Source organism: Ambystoma mexicanum, chromosome 5p, assembly GCF_040938575.1.
Source record: "Ambystoma mexicanum isolate Mex_15411 chromosome 5p, UKY_AmexF1_1, whole genome shotgun sequence".
In the NCBI taxonomy this organism is placed as follows: domain Eukaryota; kingdom Metazoa; phylum Chordata; class Amphibia; order Caudata; family Ambystomatidae; genus Ambystoma; species Ambystoma mexicanum.
Window position 1 is genome coordinate 886,501,430 of NC_090930.1, and position 21,349 is coordinate 886,522,778.

At 46.7% G+C, this 21,349-nt stretch overlaps 1 protein-coding gene across 4 annotated transcripts in view; it reads right to left on the bottom strand.

Moving 5' to 3' along the window:
* The window catches only part of UPP1 (uridine phosphorylase 1), a 233,571-nt gene that overhangs the window by 159,536 nt on the left and 52,686 nt on the right, over positions 1-21,349 (bottom strand). The window contains exon 2 of one of the 4 annotated variants that reach the window (XM_069613324.1): positions 15,318-15,395. The exons of the other annotated variants lie outside the window; for them this stretch is intronic. Within the exon in view, the coding sequence (XP_069469425.1) occupies positions 15,318-15,322 (5 nt within the window). The 5' untranslated portion in view covers positions 15,323-15,395. The remainder of the gene's footprint in view (positions 1-15,317; positions 15,396-21,349) is intronic. 4 annotated transcript variants of the gene reach the window in all.

A 21,349-nucleotide genomic window follows, 5' to 3' on the forward strand; every position in this document is an offset into this window, starting at 1 on the left:
GGTATTCACCAAGTGCCTAGCACCGGTGGCGGCGTGGCTGCACCTGCGAGGGATCCACGTCTATCCCTACCTGGACGACTGGCTCATCCAAGCAAGGACAAGGGAGCTCGCCGTAGAACACACAGCGAGGACCGTCCAGCTACTCACGGACCTGGGGTTCTCCATCAACTTCCCCAAATCCCACCTGGTCCCTTCGCAAGTCGCCCTGTTTCTGGGAGCCAAGCGCGACACAGTGGCACGGCTGGCCTCGCCGTCCGACGAAAGGACGAATGCCATCCTGGGCAAGGTGCAACGCCTGCTAGCCACGGACGTAGCCAGGGTAAAATCCATCAAATCCCTTCTCGGGATGATGTCCTCCTGCATCTATCTGGTACGCCTGTGCAGACTTCGGATGCGTCCACTGCAGGAGTTCCTCTACGCACGCTGGATCCAGGTGACGGGCAGCTTCGAGGATAGGATACCGCTCAACAAGACCTTCCGACGAGCGATCCGGTGGTGGGGCACCCACGCTCATCTGGCGGCAGGCGCAGACTTTCAGACCCCAGCTCACCAGGTAACGGTGACGACGGATGCCACCCTGGAAGGGTGGGGAGCGCATACCGGAAATCGCGAGAGGCCTTTGGCTCCCGGAGGAAAAACAACTTCATATCAACATTTTGGAGCTCCGCGCAGTATTTTGGGCCCTCAGGTCCTTTCTTCCATCCCACAAGGGCAAGGTGGTGAGGATCTTCACCGACAACACCACCACGATGTTCTACATCAGGAAGCAGGGTGGAACCAGATCCCCAGCCCTGTCCAAGGAATCCCAGGATCTGTGGCACTGGGCCGTCGACCAGGGCATGTTTCTGGTACCTTTTCATCTGGCAGGGATAAAGAACACCATCGCCGACTCACTCAGCAGGGAGCTGCACTCGTGCCACGAGTGGGAGCTACGCCAGGATCAAGTGGATCGACTCTTCAGGCTGTGGGGCAGACCCCAGGTCGATCTCTTCGCGATGGCGACAAACTCCAAGTGCCAGAGGTTCGCCAGCAGGTTCCCCCAACCGAGGAGCATGGGCATTGCTTTCTCGTTCCCCTGGGACAATCTGTTCCTCTATGCCTTCCCGCTGTTGCCACTGCTACTCCGGCTCATCAACCAGCTCAAGAGGTCCCGGTGCAGGATGATCCTTGTCGCACCGGTGTGGCCGAGACAGATCTGGTTCCCGGACCTTCTGGACTTATCAGCGTCCCCACCAATCAAACTGCCCGTGGACGCGGATCTTCTCTCCAGAGAAGGAGGCGCCATTCTTCATCACGACCCGAAGTCGCTGAACTTGCAGGCCTGGCTCCTGCAGCACTAGAGTTTGGGGGATACGATATACCGGCCGACTGCAGAGCGGTTCTTGCAAAGGCCAGGGCGTCCTCAACTCTCAAGTGTTACGGACACAAATGGAAGAGGTTCTCTGTCTGGTGCCGGGCACAGAAGATTAACCCTCTACGGATCACGGCCCCTCAAGTACTGCCGTACCTACTGTCGTTGGCCAAGGTTGGACTAGCTCATGCCTCCATCAAGATACATCTGGCTGCCATCTCCAGATACACCAGGACAACAGGACGGGTGTCCTTGTGGTCTCATAGCCTGGTGAAGGAATTTATGAAGGGACTTTTCCGCTCGTTCCTGCTGGTGAAGGCCCCAGCCCCGGCGTGGGAGCTCAACGTGGTACTGACTAGGCTCATGGGGACCCCGTTCGAGCCTATGCATACGGCACCGTTGAAGTTCCTATTGTGGAAAGCTTTTCTTGTGGCCATCACCTCCGCACGGCGCGTGGGAGAGATTCAGGCCTATTGCTTAATGTTGAGCCTTTTTGCCACCTCCCGTGGTTGTGCATGTGTGTACTGCTATGTAATCTTATATTCATGAGCATGTGAATCCATGCCAGACCCCATGCTGGAGAAGGAACAAGTTACTTACCTGTAACTGTTGTTCTCCAGCATGGGTCTGGCATGGATTCACATGCGAACCCTCCCGCCTACCCTTCTGCGGCTCTTCACTTGGTCATACTGCCACTTTACGTGCTACCAAATGAGGATGGCTGCCGGAGGCGGGGCTTAGGGAGAGGGCAGTCATTGGCTGTGGGCAGTATGACCCAGAGATCAGTGAATGGTTACTACTAGGAAAGACAGATCAGAAACGAAACTGATACTGTTTTTTTTTTATACCGAGGATTCCCAGCCTGACGACAGGGAATATTCATGAGCATGTGAATCCATGCCAGACCCTTGCTGGAGAACAACAGTTACAGGTAAGTAACTTGTTCCCACCCCTAGGTGGACATCTGCCGCAGGCACAGCTATGCACCCACATGCATCAGAATGCAGCGACGGCCTATGACAAAAAATTTAGTCTAGTTCAACACATAATGATTCGCCTCTATGAAACAGAATAAAACAAGCAGCACAACACCTTTGACAATAGAATGCAGCACCGACCTACGAGGACAAATTCATTCCAGCTGGACACATAGCGAGTCCCTTGCACGTGCTCACTCTCCAATCCACCTCAGCATCCATCCACATGCCCGATCTTCATGAGTAGCTTACTGGCTCACGGCTAGTCCACCTAACTCCTTATCTTGGCCAAATGCCCACACGCATTCAAATTCTTCTGACAACTTTCCCATACCTAGGACTTCGGTCCCCTGAGGGCGTTCCCACTACAAGCACGATGAGGCCTTATTAATGGGATAAAGGTGCTATATAAATGACAAACTACTACTACCATACAAAGTTTAAGGCCATGCAATTCATACTGTCAGGCTATCGAAGTTTTATGTGCCCAATGCTTTTCCCAGACTGTGTTGTCAATTTCAAAGCCCAGGTCCCGGTCAAAAGCCTTCTTGGCAACCAATGCTAAAAGGGTCAGGTCATCCCTGCCCTCCCTTGTAGATTCAATCAAATTTAGGGTCTTCCTGAGTGTGTACGCCCCTTGACGGCCCTGGATACACCCTGCGTGGTCAGAATTGACCAGGTTAGGCATCAGGGTCTTCATCCTAGAGGTCATGGTATGGGTGAAAATCTTCTCGTCCACATTCAGCAAGGATATGGGGCGATATGATTGGCATCTGGTTGGATCCCTACTCTCCTTGGGAATCACAGATATGATCGCCTTACTAAAGGAAGGGGGAGCCCTTCCTTTGGCCATATTGTCGTTGAAAAGCTCAGCCAATGCTTTTTGTAAAACCCAATTGTATACTTATCCTCCTCCGACAGTACCCTACCTATTGCCGCCTGAATCTCTATCGCTGTGATGGGGGAAATCCAATTAAATAATATCCTCCTAAGTAAGGGTTGGGAGAACCACTCCATCAAGATATTGTCTCACCTCCATGTGCCCCCTTCATTTGTATAGAGGTGCTCATAAAACTTTGCCAAGCACCCCGCAATGCGCCCTGGAGTCTCCTGCACCTCCCCCTCTAAATCCTGTATCTTATCCACCCATCTTTATGCTCTTTGTGCCCCGAGTCATGAAGCTAACAGCGCATCTGCCTTGTCATCTTTCTCAGAATATTTTCTCAGAATATTTCTGTTTCAGAAATTTCAGCTTTTGGACTGTGTCCCCCAGACTCAGTGACTTCAGTTCTAGATCCTTCTGCTGAAGCCTACCCTACTCCTCCGGCGTGCATCCTGAGGTACCATGCAGCTTCAACTCCAGGGCTCCTATTTTTACTCTCAGGGAGTTTTCCAGCATAGTCATCTCCCTTTCCTTCTGAGCCCACTCCCTGATTAACAGGCCATTCCATATTGCCTTTCCAGCCACCCAACCTGTGCACATCTGAACCTCCCATGTATCGTTCAACTCTAAGTTATCCTGATCCCTTGATCCAATTAAATTGAAAAGACATGGTCCCTCCATAGGGAATAATTGCATCTCCATACAGTCCCTCCTGTTGAGGCCAGCCATCTCCACCTCCATATACACCAAGTCATGATCCGAACACCCCACCTGCCGCATGCCACAGCGATGCACCCTATTCACCAGGCCGTTCTCCAATAGCAGGTAATCTATCCTCATATCTGTGTTATGTGAGGGAGAATAGAAAATGTAAGCCGTCTCTCGGGGTTGGACCTTCCACCAAATATCGTTCAAACCCCTATCACTCAGGATTTGCCCAAATCTATCCAGGACTAGGAACTCAGAGCAACCCGCCGACAACTAATCAACACAGTCAAGGCCTCCTACTATCAGAACTCCATAGCAGAAGCCGACAACAAAAGCAGAACCCTCTTCAAAGCGTGTGGGTATTGAACCTGTACCACAATGGCGCTAGGTTGGTTGGTAGTTTCCCTTTGATTATAGGGTTCTATGATGTAGAAAAAGATTCAAAAGCTCGACGTTTGTGATGTAGGAAACTGTGATAAGTAAAAACGCTCAATGTTGTAGTATATATTGGTGATTTTTTATTCCACAGTTTAGCTTCCACGTGTTTTGACCCATCAAGGGTCTTTTTCAATGCATAGGTGTGGGTGCAGTTAGAGTAGGCATCAAAGAAATTGCTCTTAATGCTCTTAATTTGAGCCTCCAAGTGGGATAGCCTTCAAGGCTCGGGGGCCTCTGCAAACATTTGAGCAGTTTCTGCAAAGTGATTGGTTGCCGACACCCATAATATCCCGGTAACACCAGGATATCGGGCGCTGGTAACGGTAAGGCAAGTCTGCCGGTAACCCGCCGGTGCTACCGGCAGACTCGTAATGAGGGTCAATGAGTGCTAATAGTTAAAATTAGTGAAGCCTAAGCACACATTATACCCGGACTGTCCAAACTGTTTTATGTCATCTATAAGGCAATTGCCCACAAGAAACCCAGCTACCTTGCAGTGAAATTCAGCATCTCTGGTGGACAGCGCCCCACCAGAAGCCAGGACATGTGCAGACTTGAAATCTGCGGCTGCAAACAGGAACAGACAAGAAAACAAGTCTTCTCTGCCTACGTCCATAGACTATGGAACCTCCTCCCCATCAGCATCAGACTCTCCACCATGCTACTACAATTCAGAAAAGAACTCAAGACACACCTCTTGAAGGAGTCTCTCCTCAACACCTAGTCCATCACATTGCTCCCGTGCCAGCTGACTCGCTAAAAGCCGTCCGTCCCTCTCCTCTCTGCCACCATGTACCCTCCTCTGTGCCCTTTCATTTCCTACCCCCACTGTATATCTGTTCTGTTGATACCTCTGAAAAGTGCTTCATTATGCATCTGTACTGTTGTATACCTCTTTTAATGAATCAGGAGTAAGGGCCGGACACAGGCATTATGATGATTGCTATAGACTTTTATGAAAGTAAAAGAAGGATTGCAGATAGACCTATCTCGCCCTATCACTATTAGAAAGGAGGTCAGTGTCAGAAAGTCTAAATGTCTAAAAATAGAGAGTTCTCTGGCCTTTGTCCAAAGTTCTATCCTGACCCTTACAAGCTAAACTCAAAGAAATGTGTAAAGGGATAACGTCTTTCAGCTTGCCATCTGTGGCTTTTCCAATGTACCAACAAAACGTTCCATAAAAGGTGTACAAACAAATGATCAAAGTTCTATAAAGTTCCACAATCCTCAGGACGGGGGCTTCCCTTCCCCTGAGTTTCTCAGTTTCGTCCCAGTTTAAAGTCACAGTTCTTCTCCCAGCATATGTCATTAAGCAATCCAGGGGATATGGCTCCCTTACCCTGGATTCCACACACTCACACAGTTCATTTCTACTCTGTGCTTTCCACATGTTATTCACCTTTCCAGCCCAAGAGATATGATTCCCTTCCCTAGGGTTTCCGACTTCCCATAGGCCTGCCTGGTATACTCTCCTGCGAGGACATTTCAATGTTTGCTGTATTTGGGTGCAGGCCCCAGACTCAAAATCACACTGCCTGCTTTATTCTCCTGCCAGGACCTTACAATGTTTTCTGTATTTCAGCGTGGGTCCCAGAATCTCAATCACACTGTCTGGTTTACTCTCCTGCCAGGTCTTTACAACATTCAGTTCCAAGGCGCATGAGACTTGCCTTGAACCGTCTCCTTCACTGTGCCTGGGATACTCTTGCCAGGACTGTACGATGTTCTCTGTATTTGGGTGCAGGTCCCAAACTCGCAATCACACTGACTGGTTTACTCTCCTGCCAGGTCTTTCACAACCTTCATCACCATTAAGGACACATGGGGGTATATATCTCTTCCCCAAGTACTGTTATTTACTTCTGTGTACTTGTCCATTAACTTTCCCAAGCACTAGGATTATTCAAAACACTTAGTATGCAAACCGTGGGATTTTGTTCCCCACTTCCCGTGAGTAATATGTACCCAGAGCACAACCTGATGTCTGAACCCTCCACCATGGGCTCACCAGTGGTGTGATGGCTTTCTGGGCCTCCCCGCTATCTCTATCGGGTCCTCTGTGTTTGGTTTTTCATCACACTTCAAGCAGCTCTGCCTTGCAGCAGAATGGTGTTTACCTGACCCTCTGGCTTCCCTTGCCTGGGCAAAGCTTCTCCACTGCCTCGTGTCCCAGTTCAGCATCTCCGGTGCCCTCGGGGATGCATCTCTTGGCCAGCCTCTGCCTTCCCTTCTCTGTGCCTTGGCTCTGCCTCAGTGTTCCCAGCCTGAGCTAGGGAGATTTCTCTGCTCTTGTGTGGCGTCTCTGTGCTTGACTGCCTGGCTAAGAGCTTGGCTTCTCTCCGCCTCCTGGTGTGTGTCGGGTGAAGTGAATCTCCTTCCATCCTGACGCTTCCTTCTTTTAAACATTGCACCCCCTCCCGGACTCCACAAGCCACTAATGCTTCTCCAGTTCCATGCTCTATATTGCTCCCATGCTCTTCCTTGTTTCAGTGTCTTTATAGAAGATGTTAGAAAAAGTTCTACTATTGGTGTAAGGTGGTTGAACTGGGTCTACACCACAATAAGCCATAAAATTATCGGAGTTCAGGGGGCTTGGGGTCATGTTCTGAGTGTAAAGGTGGATGCCATGACCTTACCAGTGTGTCTCCTTCCTTCGCTTGAGGGTTTTCGCCAACGTTAATAGTGCTGAAAAGCCCCGAAAAATAAATGGGGATTAACAGCACCACTGCATCTTGGGATCCAGCTCAAATTGCACCAGACCAAGTTGCGGTAACGCTAATAACGTTGGGTGGGATACCAGCGCATTTACCAGAGGGATACTGGCCAACTTGTAAGGAGTCCCATAATCTGCTATGGGGGACAATTTCAACCCCTCCCCTCTTGACCTTCCTGGAACCCCAAATCCCCTCCCCCTCCGGTCACCCTCCAACCTGTCTTACATACCTATCACTCAGCTGGGTCTCCTGCAAGAATAGTATGTCCAGGTCTGCTCGCGTGAATTCCTTTGAGATCAGGGCTCTTTTCGTGGGGGAGTTCAGCCACTTGACATTGAGGGTTCCCACCTTTAGTAGCCGGTTGCGGGTGTGGCTATCACAGAGGACGGCATTGCTTCGGATCGTCTGTGCATATCCCATAACTCATCACTTCCCCAGCAAGCATCTCCCAAAAGAAGCATCACCGTCTCCCTGCTTTAACCAATCCCTGTTAACTTCCCATCCCCAAACCCCCAACCCCAAATGAAATACTAACAACACTGTCATACGAAACCTCCCCACCAAGTCCCCTGAAGAGCCCAGCTTTGGACGCAGGTCCCTAGGGAATAACTCCATCCCTCCCCCCACACTCCTTAGCCGTGTAATCAGCGGCCACACACATGAACATCCTGGCCCCCCAAACCTCGCTCAATACTGTCCATCATTTCACCAGGGACAGAGTGTTCAATCAACTATGTCCTTCCTGATCCTGACGGGAAAGGTGGCAAGAGCCTGGGTGGCCTCTGCAGCCGTGGTGACCCTGTAGTCCTCCCCCTCACATTCAAAGAACAGTGCAAATGGGTATGCCCACCGCTATCTGAGACCCCTATTACAGAGGGATCGTGTGAACTGGCAGCAATCTCACCTGGCAAAGGTGAGGCTAGGCAGGTTCTGATACATTTCTATAGTGCCCCCTTCATACATCAAGTCTTGCACAGAGCTGCGAGAGCCAGAACCTCTGCCTTCTCTGTATAGCGGTGAAACCGGACCACAACAGAATGAGGGCCTTTACCGTAGAGCTTCCCTCCCCTTGGCGCCCACTCGGGCAGGACCTCCTTCCCCCCTTCCTTCTCAAAAACGCTTGTGAGGATCACCCGTAAACACCCCTCTGTTGTAAAGGTCCAGGTTCAACGCTGCCAAGGGAGGCGCACGTAGTAGTTGTGCAAGTAATGTGGTGACATAGAGAGCAGCGTGGTTGGTTGACATCAGGAGTGGGGACAACATTGAATGCGGCGCTGCTTGCATAAGGGGGCACAGAAGCAGGCGCAGCGCGAGAATTCCCACGGGAGCACGCACTGAATGGTGGGTGATTTGGGCATAGTAATAGCGCAGGCACCGGGTGGAGTTGCAAGGGACCTTAGGGGGGGATGTGGTAGGGAGGCTTTTTTGCAATATGTGAACAGTAGAGAAGTCATTTTGTTGTAGGCCCATATGATTAGGAAAGCATTTCTCTCAAACAGCTCATAATAAAAGAGTTGCAGGCCTTTTTGTGACAGCTGTATGTATTTCTTGAACATTCAGCAGAAACAGTGTGCAGAAATGTTGCACAGCTGAAGTTTCCCAGGAGAATGCAACCCCATCGAAGACACTCCAAGAGATACTTGCGAGGCCACTGAGCTAGGCATCTGGGTGCACATGGAGAATTGGCAGATAAATAGATATCAAATACAGTTAAGTAAAATCCAGCCACGGTGTGGTACTGTTTTTTCAGACTACACTTGGCAGCAAGGTGTGAGAAGGAGCTGGGGGGGCCAGAGCTTTGGGGTAGAGGTTATGGGGCATGCAACAGGAAGCCAATCAGCAAAGAGAGGTTTCGCTGTCACTAGGGCACAGCATTGTACGTGTCCTCGCTGATACCCGTGTGGGACATCATTGGTCAGACTCAGTGTGAATGTCTCGCCCCTTGCCATCTCAAGCCTTTTGTATATTGGACAGTGTTTTTACCGATCAGTATAATTAAGTAATTGAGGGGCAGTGTGGGAAGGTTTGTGACATAAAGAGGGGTGTTAATGTGATTTGTTGCCAAAAAAATGTCTTTACATGCATATAGGGGACTAACATAGTTCCACCAATCAACTCCTGTGACCGGCCCTGAAAATTTAACTAAAATGTTGTATGATAAATTCTGTAATTTGGATATAAAATGTTTAGAGAAGCAGCAAAGATGATAAGCCGCTGTGCTCTGATCCCAATGTGCACAATGGCTAGGAGCGACAGCAGTCACTGACTTGCCTATAGGGCAATAGGCCCGTGGCTGACCCAAAAATGAAAAATGCTTGCGTGTGCCAGTTTTTTGGGGTCAAAGTGGGCCCCTTTTTTGGCCAATGTGGGCCAGTTTTATGAGTTACTTCAATATGTGACTAATAGTTTTGACCAGTGTTGCTCAATAAATATTCTTTAAAATGCACAATTTGTATCACATTTTATCAAAAAACTCCCCCTTGGGCATTATTCAAACAATGTCACAAAAGGAATGAATTCCCATTTGCAACTGTGGCCCACTTTTCTGCTGGTGCCCGAGATAATTTTATGCCCCAGTCCGACCCTGATCGATGGTGCATCCCAGGAAAATGACGTTCCCGAGGTCCAGGCCGGAGGACTCAAAACCATTCATCGTGTACATAACACCAGGTGGAATGGAAGCAGATGTAAAGGACGTTTGGTGCGGTGTGGGAGAGAGAGAAGTAGGTACAAGTACTTGCAGCTTCAGTGACTTGTATAACGCCACTTGTACTTGTGTTTTCTGACAGATATTGAGGGCTGTGGCACCAGCCGTTTAGATTTCAGCCAGAAGGAAAACACACAGGATGATGGGTGCAAACGGTGGAAGCCAGGGTCTCGGTTTTAACGAGACTAGGTGGCTGTAAGGCTCAGGACCTAAGGTGATTGATTATTTCGTTAATGATCCGGGTGCAAGCAGCATCATTCATGAAATTGAAGTCAAAGGATCAGATCCACATGCAAGATTGAGGAGACAGAGTGTCAAGTACAGAGTACTCCCTGGGGTGGTACACAGGGTGGGGCTGTTTTTCTGGCAGGAGGTGGTAATTCTCTGGTATCTCATTCACAGGTTGGTTGGGCCTTAACCAGCTCTATTCAGAGACAGGAGCATGTCCCAAGTCATGATGGTGGTGGGGCTGCTGATTGTTGATTGGCTTAGTTTGGAACCTGGGTGTGCTGCCAGTGTTGTAATCTGCCTTTCATCAAGTTTTACCAAGCACGAAGGTGCAGTGTTTCATGCTCCTCCCATTTCGGGCGTTAAACAGTGATGGAACGGCTGGAGAAGAAAAGAAGATTCGTTTACAGGTTTTGGTGACTTCGTGGGACATTTGGAGGTTAGACGGTGGGAGCGCAGCATATCAATTTTGGAAAGAGCTAAAGTTAAAATCTAAGGCTTGAAGAGCCGGTTATCAATGTGACTATTTCACTGTAAATATAGTTTAGGACAAGTAACGTAAGGATTTTATGCAGGAAAAACTCACTCCTTTAGTCAGCTCGGCACAGAACTCTGCTCGTAACCAAACTCTCGCCTATTTCTTCCCTGTGCATGTGCCTGGGATAAGCGTTGTGAAGGGAAGGGAGGCGCGCATGACATGAGAAGGTAGTGTCACCGCTCGTTTTCCCTGATTTTCAAAAGCAAGAGTTTGCCCTGGAGGTGAGTAGTGTTTTCCTTGCTGAGGTCGCCGCTGTTTACGAATAAAGGGAAACTCTTGCAGAGAAGGAGTTTTTGAAAGTTAACTTGTTGAAGTAAAAGTAGGGCGACCAGACGTCCAGGGAAATCGTCCCGGGGTCCCGGGAGTTTTTTATTTTGCAAACCCTGTGCCGTCCCGGGAGTTTTTTTATTTTGCAAACCCTGTGCCGGGTTTGCAAGCGTGGGTGGTATAGTGGCCAACTTTTTGATAGTCTTTCGCGGGACACTTGCACAAAAGGCGGTGATGACGTCACGTCATTCACATTTGGCCCGCCCCTTCTATAATGTACATTTTTTAATGGCTCTTAATTCCTGTCTTAATTGAAATGCAAATCGTTTGTCCCTGGGAGGTGATGGTCACGTTTTTTAACTGCAAACATGACCATCACCACCCCAGGAACAAAGCATTAGCATTTGAATTAAGCCAGGTGTCAGAGCGTTACAGCTCGACCTGGAGGCTCAAAAGGAGCCAGGGCTGCAGAGCCGCCCAGCTCTGAGAAAGAAGCAGCAGGCGGCAGCGCCGTGCTGTGTACATGGCCACTTCAGTTTGCATAGTGGCTCTGCTGGAGGCAGGTTGTCCCGACAACAGTCGGGACAACCGGCGTACCACACAGCCACTCTGCAAACTGCAGGACAGAGTCCCTAATTGCGGGACAATCGCGTGAAATCCGGGACAGTTGGACACCCTAGTGGGTGGCTACGGTACCGGTTTTTGCCAGGACCTGATTTCGAAATCCCGAAAATCGGGTCCCGGCGCGACTCTTCCTGGACGAATTTCACCCCCCCATTTCCTCTCCCTTCCCGTCCCTGGCCCTCTCCTCCCTCTCCTCCAATGAGAGTAGTGTGCCTGTGAGCACACCCTCTCCACACCCCTGCAACAGGCCAGCGATATAGAAGTAGGACGACCGTTTTATTTGTATTTACTTTAGTCCTACATCTATGTCTATGGCCTGTCCCGTTTTTTTTTTCTTAATCTGGTGACCCTAAGTAAAAGTAAAGTACATGTTCTGGTGTGAACACTGCAAGTTGAGACATCTTTTTGAATCAAGAAGACAAGAACAAAAGGTGCATGGAGTTTGAATGTACAGGAACACATTTTGAAGTTTCATTTAAAAGCATACCTGCCTCCATTTGAAAATCAAAAACCCTGAGATGTATGCCCGACCATAGCCACACAGGACTCCGCCCACATGCCCCACCCACAGGTCAAAAAGGTAAATTCACAGAAAGGGACTGCGGATGAAGGGCAGCTGATTAGCCGTGGCAGGCACAGGAGTCTCAGTCGGGTGTGCTGGCTCGGGGAAGCCCAGCAAAGTGACTACTGTGGACTATGGTGGAAAACCCGGACACTCAACACTCTTTCCCAGAGACCCGGAGAAGAGCATAAAACCCTGAATCTCTGGGCTAAACCCAGAGGTTCGGCAGGTACGTTTAAAAGTGACTTTAATGAAACAATAGTTTACTAGTTAGTTAGGGTAAGTTTGTTAGTTTCCTGGAGCTGACAAAATTCTTCAGAACATTTTGGGACCCTGGTCATTCTTCAGTATGACGACTTAAAAGGAAAAGAAAAGGCAAGCAAAGAATGAATGAACTCTTACACAGTCTACAAGCTCTATTCTGACTAAAAATGGTATAATCTCCTCTAGGCATTCAGGAGAGGAGTACAAGTAACTGGCACCCCAAGAGTGGTAGAAGGAAGGTCTAGTTGTTTCTAGATGTGAACCTAATCTGTCATCTAATCGCCCCCTGCAGATTTCCATGCAGCAGTGACGTCTGGATGTCTGTTGTTTTTTTTTATTTTATCCACTTCCCCTTTACACGGGGGGGGGGGGGCGGTGTCATATTTAGCTGTTATCAGTTAGCTCGAACTGAGACGCTCTGGTGGGTCTGCGGGGTTCAGCAGCTCTTGCAGATCTGGACATTGGACCAGAGTTATAATAAAGGTTGACAATGTGCAACTCCAAAGGACTCCACAGGTCAACTGGCAGGGTAGAGAAGTGAGAAAGGAGACATGCAAATGTTCACTTTTCATGAAGCCTTTTTAACTTGTTTTTTTAACTCTTCATATTCACTAAACTGAGCTAGAGGGGCAGTACTTGATTTGCAAAGGATCACACAATTTAGTCAAGTGCGGGGGAGCCAGTAGTCCAACTCGGGCACCATCTCCCCAATAAATAGCGTCAACTTTGTAAAGTCTGCATTATCTTTTGTAAATACAACATGGATAAATGGAAGAACAATGCTGCAAAAGGAGTTGCGTGAAATAAGTAGATTGAGGTGAAGGAAGAGACACAATTATTGATTACATTGTTTGCCTGAGCAGGGCACATGCTGCAGAATAAACCTGTACTGGGCCATTCATCATCTGAAACCGCACGAACACTATAGCTCCGAGACACACCCACAAATCAAACCATGGCTGATGTTTGCTGTAGTGAATATTACAGTACCGTCTGCATGTAATGGAAAACCCACACAGTAAAGTGCCAATGAGAATGCGATAGGTAAAAACATATTAAACCATCCGTAAATTGTTTGCTTCAGCTGTTCAGCAACACAAAACATCAAAATACCACGTTAATTAAGGGCATTTTCATTGAACCAACGATAACGTGCAATGAAAGGCTTAAAAGCTTAGCTTTGTTGACAGCAAGCTTTCTAAAGAGGTTACTATAGTTTGCTTAACTATTATTCATACAAAACAAAGCTTCGCCCCAGAACTACATTAAATCAATATGCACCTATCCTTTCAAATGATAGTGTGGCATGGAAATGTCATTACATGTTTGATCTTCACTCTTACATTCTGTTCACTGAGCGTTATCATTCAAAAGCGAATTATCATAAAACAGGTGCAAACGGATTCGCAGGCCTGCTTCAAGGCCCACAACAAAGGCAATGCTATGCTGCCAGTGCCGTCTAGGGTGCAAGCAGCAGAGGAGAACCAGGTTCCCCTATTGGCCCTGAAAAAGCTGAAATCCTCAAATCTGACCCTTGTGTAAGGGAGAGCGTCGCCACAATGGCACTTCAACTGGGAGGCATAATTCCTTGCACTTGCCCTGCTCATAACATCAACCTACTGCTATCAGCATTAAGAATCTCCAGCTGCATGCTGTTCTCCCTTATGCTTATGTTAAATTGGCTTGTATGGTGAACACTGCATAACTTAATTGCTTCATGGTGGTGTTCAGCTGAAGGAAAAAGGCAGGAGTTTACAGTGGTGAAGTGATAGAGTATCAAGAAGAGTGTATTGATGACTGCAGAAACAAACATGTGCCATTCTGGAAAGAGAGCTTTGCTCAGGAATGGAAGTGGGCGGGAACTAAGGGGAATGAAGTTGCTCTACTTTTCAGAAAAATCCTCCACCGTTCCCTTACTTTTTGCCACCCAGAACACCTTTCCTGGACAGCAGTGTTATTACCCCACATGGAACAGTGCTGCTTTACGAAGGGCCCCTTTTAAGAGAAGGGGAGGAACAGAAAGGGCACAGGGAGAAAAGAAGGAAGGGGAGGAGCATGGGGCAGAACAACGCCAGAAAGTATATGGATGAAAATAAAGGAGGTTGAACCTTTCCCATGGGTCCATTAGCACTCAAATTATCTGGCGACGAAGCAGACAGACATAAGTGTCCTGTGCAGCGGCCGCCCAGCTCCAGTACTGGCATTGTGACGTTCCCAGCAGCGGCCCTCCAGGAGGCGAGGGCTTCTAGAGTGAGCACCACTACCACCTAAGGGCTATTCCACACTGCTTGTCAACAAGGGATATTTCACACTGCTCGTCCACCAAAGGCCCTAGCCATCCTTTGCGGCATCCACAAACATCCACAAACATCTATGCAACCATCCAGCTGACATCCATCCAAATATCCAGTGCCATCCAACACAGCCATAGGGATTTCCAAAATCCTCCAAGCTCATGCCCATACACGCATCCACCATCCTCCACACTGCCATTGGCCACCCAGAGTGAGCGATCCACCTTCAATACGAGGCTCAGCTCCAGGGAGGTATAGCCATAAATAACAAAAATAGAAAGACAAATGGTTGAACCACGAGAACCAGAGCCCATTGCGCCACATGTATTACTCCTTCAAAGCCATCAGGGATGACGAATCTTCATTGCTACTGGATATATTCACCAATTTAGCAGGAAAAGAAATAAAGTCAATCGTCAAAATATTGCCAGACCACGATGAGATGTCCTACGACCTAACAATCGCTGCCTTGAACAGGAAACTTGTCATCCAACCCAATAAAGACTATAAGCACTATGTAATCAACCAATGGCAAATCATTCAATAACTTGATAATAACATTCTTTCATGAACGTGAACGCTTGGAAATGGTAAATGCTAGATCCTTTTTCTTCCCAATACTCAAGGTATTTTTCTCAGTTCGCAACTCTCCGCATATTGTGTCTACAAGGAAAGTATATAGGTTTTAATTACTTCAACCTATAGAGGACAATAAGTACACTATTGTTATATACTGCACTACTCATAATGAAGAAGACATACCTCATGCCTGTCTTCTTCAGTGTCAAACTTTTTCATGTGCTTGACACTGTCTGGACCAATGCTCAATCCTTTGTTTACCTACCAAGAATTTGAGACACAAAATTATCTCTTTAGTGTAGTAAGTACACTATACATCAGAATGTTATGCCATACAAGTGTAATCGGCACTAACTAGCCCAACACATCCTACTCTATACGCAATTGCTAACCGAAAATCCCTTTCTTCTTACTGGGTGACTTGCTGCCTTTATGGAGACTTGCTGAATGTTATTATCATGTCAGGGTAGCAGCCTCATGGTATGGCACTCGGGACCTGTAATACAAAACACCCAAAACATGTGTTTCAGAGTAACTAATGGTAGAACGTCTAATGCATGTGTGCCCAATGACTAACTGTGAAGCAATTGACCCAAAGCACATTTCACGTACATCAATGTCCAGGCAATGTGAGAAATCCACTTGAAACCGTGGGTTCCTTTCCTTCACAGCACTGCTCTCCCCCCGGTGTAGATGGAGTCTGTGCAGTTGCCGTATTCAATTCCTTTTTTGCGTGTCTCCGTACTGGCATACCTAACTCAAATTTCTTGATCATCAGTGTGTTTACTCAAAAAGTGTTTAATAGCCCCCTGAATAGCACCCACAGATGTTACTTATATAGTGGTTATAGAAATGGCCGTTGGTCCGTTTTTGGTACTTAAGTTTGGACATAGTTGAAAACACACATAGAAAGATGTAATATTCAGGTATTAACTATTAGAACACTACAAACTAAGGGGGGGGTAATTCACAGTTGGCAGATTTTTGATATTGCTGAAGAAAGTTACCAACTCTGAGAGTGTCAAAGTTTACCACCAGCAGAGGTGATATTTCTGGAATACCTCCAGTGCTGTTTCAGAAATACCACCTCCAATGACGGTAATGTAAAACGTTTTTTCCACATTTCTTCCAGCTATATTCAGCATCAGTGTGCAGGGAGAAATGTATTATGTACAGTAGTGGCTCACATCACTGCTGTTTATTTTCTTCATGTACAGAAGAGTCCAGTTTGTCCCTTGTATGCTTTATGTGCATAATGTGGTGAGAGGAGGCATTCAGAGATGCCCACCTTTTTAACTCCTCAAAATGGCCCTTTGTAAAAATGTGCTTTCATGCTATTGAAGGAAGGAACCTGTGCTTCCATTCTGTACAATAAAAAGAAGTACAGAATTTGAGGACAGCTTGGATTTGAGGTAAAAATAGATGGTTTTCTGAAAAAAGTCTACCTAAAATAACTCCCATGGTATCTGATCAAACGCTGAATTGGTTTGACGGTAAAATCAATGTTATTTGCCAAATACTGATGATTATGTATTGTCCCTGATGACTGTTACATTTACTCCCCCGCCACAACCTGGTCAGATTGTCCCTCAAACTCACCCTATTGTAAGAAGTTCACTGCTTCTCATCAAATCTGATTTCCTATCTATTGTACGTTCTTTTGTGATCAAAAGAGAATTGTTCCTCCTGTATATAAATAAATAAATACATGGATGTTATTGTTATAAACCAACTCTGAAGACCCCCTAAGACTGTGATCATTTTTCATTGTCGTGGCCAGAAAACTCTTTTCCTATGTGACCAACAAAAGACATACATGGAAATCAACACCAGATTCAGATATAAAGTTACAAAGTCACATGAACGCAGATACACTCTTCCAACTACACTTTACACTGTTACAAATGCACTTAAACACACCCAGTTACAAAAACTAAAACACACACGCACACCCCCACCTTATTTGTAAACACACATACATATCGCTCTGGCTTCCTCTCAATCCCCAGGTCCAAGGCATATCCCTTTTGCAGTTCTCTCTGCTTCCATGATTTGAAATATGCAGCCGACTTTCCAAAAAAGTGCAAATTGGGAGCACAAAGATGGGCTGATTAACCCAACCCAAATGAAATGCTTGGACATCAATGTTTGTGACTGTTTGGACCAAGTCTAGCCTTCCATCCTTTTGTAGAAAGAGTGTATGCATTTTCCTTTAAGGTCATCCACTCAGAGATTATTGACGTGTTTTGTCTAAGTTAGGTCTCGAGCGTGCTATGTTCAAAAGAAATTAAGGTGGCTACTCTTGAGTAGTGAACTCAATAAAGAAGTTGGGAGCAGTTTCTTGTCTCTTCTTCATGTCGACGTATTTGCATTGATCAATGTTCTTGATAACGCACTTAATACCCAGACCTTTTAAGCGCGGACTCGGGGATCGAACATGCGGTGCTCTGTGTCGTCTTGCTTCGAAGGTGAACACGTTGCCCCTGGGCTATTCTCCCAATTTATATTCTAAATGCCTGTGATCTAAAAGGGCAGAGGCTGACCTGCATCATTACATGACCAGGTCTCGAGGAACGCACACATATGGAAGGATTGCACTTCATTTACATGTAGCATTTCTGCAAAATGGATGTAAACTGATCTGATTTGAGGAAAATTCAAAGTGCAGTAAAATGGGAGTGTGTAGCAGCTCTACACTCTCCCAGAAGGCACTGTGACTGCTACAGTAACAAACAGTGAAATGGTTTTCCTAAGAAGGTTGCTTTACTGATGCTCGGGAAGAAATACATTGGGCCTCATTACGACCCAGGCGGACTTCGCGGTGCTAAATGCACCGCGAAGCATGGCGGAAAGCCGCCGATAGCGCCATGGGGGTTGGCGGATTTACCGCCCCATTCCGACCTCGGCGGAGCGGTAAATCCCCAATCCCCATTCTGCCCTTCCCCATTCCCATTTTTGCCCCATAGGGTATAATGGGAGTGGGGAAGGAGTTAATTACGCCACCGTAAAATACGGTGGCGTAATTAACAACGAGGTCCCGTAGCGCCATGGTTTTCTCCGGCTGGTAAAACCAGGCGGAGAAAACCTCCATGGCGCTACGGGAACTCGTAGTATGGCGGAGAGGTACGCCATGCACTACGCTGGCGTAATACCCTCTCCGCCAGGGTCCTAATGAGGCCCATTGTGTTATTCACTCAGTGTCTATTGAAATGCCACGGTGGGGCAACAATATGAGGCACCGAAACGCAGCACACAAGCTTCCTATATTTACACCCCAGTAGATTTGACTAATACCTTACATTTTTTAATTTATTTACGAGCCATTATTAGTGATTGTACTAACTTCAATAGAAACCTGTTAATCTTGAAACATTTGGTTTCAGTGTTAAAATGTACAATACAGCCACCAAGACTAATTAGGGGCTCTTTTTTGCCTGTTCCCATTTAGCAAACTGCCAATTCGGCATTTTGTATTGAGTGCTCAGTGTGTTACACAGTGAATGTCTCATAAGACCACTTAATTCAGGGTATTTGTGCGTTCCTTCAATTGTGTAACATTCGATGTTGTCTCAATAGTAATTCCATCAAAACATGTTTTAATAACTGTCAGAAGGCCTCTTTGTAAATGGTCTGAGCAAACAAATATCAAAAGTTGATACAACCATCATGCAATGAGTAAGTATGATTGGGAAAGACATTGCGTAATATATGTATTGTAATGCATGTTGTAACCCTGAATATTATTATAAAACTGATATATTTTCATACATTTATTTGCATGTGTGTTCACCTACCGACGAAAACTGGTCTAATAGTAGAATATATAAATACAAAATTACAATTACAATATAAACACACACAATTCTTGATACAGAAAGATTTCAAGAGCGAGAGAAATGATGTATGTACATAACTCAATTATGTAATTAGGCCCTGATAAAGGCAGAGTTGCCAAAACTAGTGGGCTCTTATTTAGCACAGCTGTTGAGAAATGTTAGTCTGCAAACTATATATCAATTAGAGATATTAGTGTTGCATGTTTTGGAAAATAAGTTATTTGCTTTCAATGGATAGCTTTCTTGCTATGTGTTTGCTGTGGGTATATGTTTTACACAATTATAGTCTATTTTGTTGAAACACATTGTAGAACTTGTTCACTTTATCATGTGAATATTTCACGTGATGCATGTTATGTTATGCTATTGGGCTTTTGTTACCACGTTTCGCTACCGTTTCCATGGTCTCCAAGCGCTGTGGCTGATATGAAACAGGGGATGGATGAGGTTAGTGAGGAGATCAAGGGGAATGAAGGCAAATCTTGCTGATGCATATAGACCGAAGTACTCTCTGCTGTGCATGGTTGGGGGACATTTTCTATGAATTCCATGTCAAGAGCAAAGGGGAGCCCCGGGTGTCAGTAGCACATTACGGCATTGGCTCACGGTGTGCTATGTAAGTTGGCTGTAGAGGTGCAGTGTCCTCACTACAACTTGCTCCGGTGCCATGCTCAGTGGCCAGCTAGGCAGTTTTGCTGGTTGGATCAAAGCCTGTCGAGACATAGGATGGCATTTGCCAGGCGTTCATCGGGCAATCAGGGCAAGGGCCAGCAACCCTGTTTGTTTCTCCTAGAATTCTACCCAGTTTCTCCCACAAACCTCAAACTGCTCTCACACCATGCACACACCTCGGGCCCAAAATGGAATTCCTCCTACCGGCCACATGTCACCTGGTTTTGCGCCCATTGAACAACTTTAGTTTCAGAATGATGCTGAAATCCTACCTGTGTTTCCCCTCACAGTGAAATGATGATCAGGAAAGATAAAAGGGGGAGTTCGATTCCGCAGAGGGCCCCACAAAGCTGGGTGCTCAATCCGGCAAACCTGAAAGGGCACCCTGGCTGCAGTAAGGTTGAAGGAAAGCACCCTGCCAAGAGACAGGCTTGGGGGTGGGAGGATAGAACCGCCGGACCAAAAGCACTGCAATTCCTAATTTGTATTGCTCATGGCCTTACTAAGTACCGCTCTGTGCCGAAGCACCTAGGGAAAAAATGTGTGCCAGAACTAACCAATGATGCCAGGGGAGGAGCAGGTATGCAGTATTGGTCTATTTTTAGGGGCTGTCCTTTCAGGGATAGGGAGGGGCTGTCATGGAGGATCATATGTACAAGGTTTGATCTGTCCCAATAACGGTTCTCCTGGAGCTAGGAAAGAAGCCTCAAACATCAACAGCTATTTGCACTACAAAATGGGGATTAAGGGAAAGGGGCTGTCTTTCTGGAGCAAGGTGGGGTCGACTGATTTGTGCTCTAATATTTACACTTTTATACAAGTGCTGGAAACGGAAACAATGCACTCTGGGACTACGTCTGCTGTGGGCCTGACAGAGTGGCCAGATTGAAGGGGGTGGGGCTTTCAGGGGAGTCATTGCGGATAAGGGCTCGTCTGCGCGAAATACATTTTCTTAATGAGGCAAACTTTTTTTTACCACATTCTAACAACCCTCTTCAGGTTCTTAGCATAAGGTTTAACTTTGAAACACAATTAAAGCAGACAGCTTAAGAGAGGGATGCATGTCTGAGAAACACAAACTTCACATTTCAAGGCTTCAAGTGGGGGTTCTGGGGTTATCTCCTAAAGTCACCCTCTACAAATGATAAATGCACAATTCCAGATTCCCGACTATTGCCCTACAACCTGGTTCTGTGTGCCAGCGGGTGATTTTCACATCACTTGCACAACAAGAAGGGCAGCAGGGTGCACTATATTTCACCTTGAAACAGTGGTTTTCAAACTGCAGGGCTGCCCTCGCTCCCTAAGGGTACCCAAAGGGTGTCAGGGGAGGAATCAAGGCTCTTAATAAAGGGAGTACGGTGACTGCTTTTAATAGAAAATATAAACAGATAGGGCAACTGGGGGTCAACACTATATTTACTCCAGGGGGGCTCCACAACAATATACTCATGTGGGATCAGCACTGCCTTTAAATTAGAGCAGGACGAACATTAAAGGCCTTTTTGTTCAATGATTTGAAGCAGCGGGGGAGATTCAGGATTGGTGGGAGATCGTTTTAGCTGGGCTCCAAATCCAGAGAAATCCAACCCATTTCTAGCACTGTTGCGAAGCATCAGATTGATGTGAAAACTGCAAATTTGTATAACATTGATATTTTTACAGAATTGTGTTGAGTGAGTAGGAATATTTTCATGGTTTTATTTT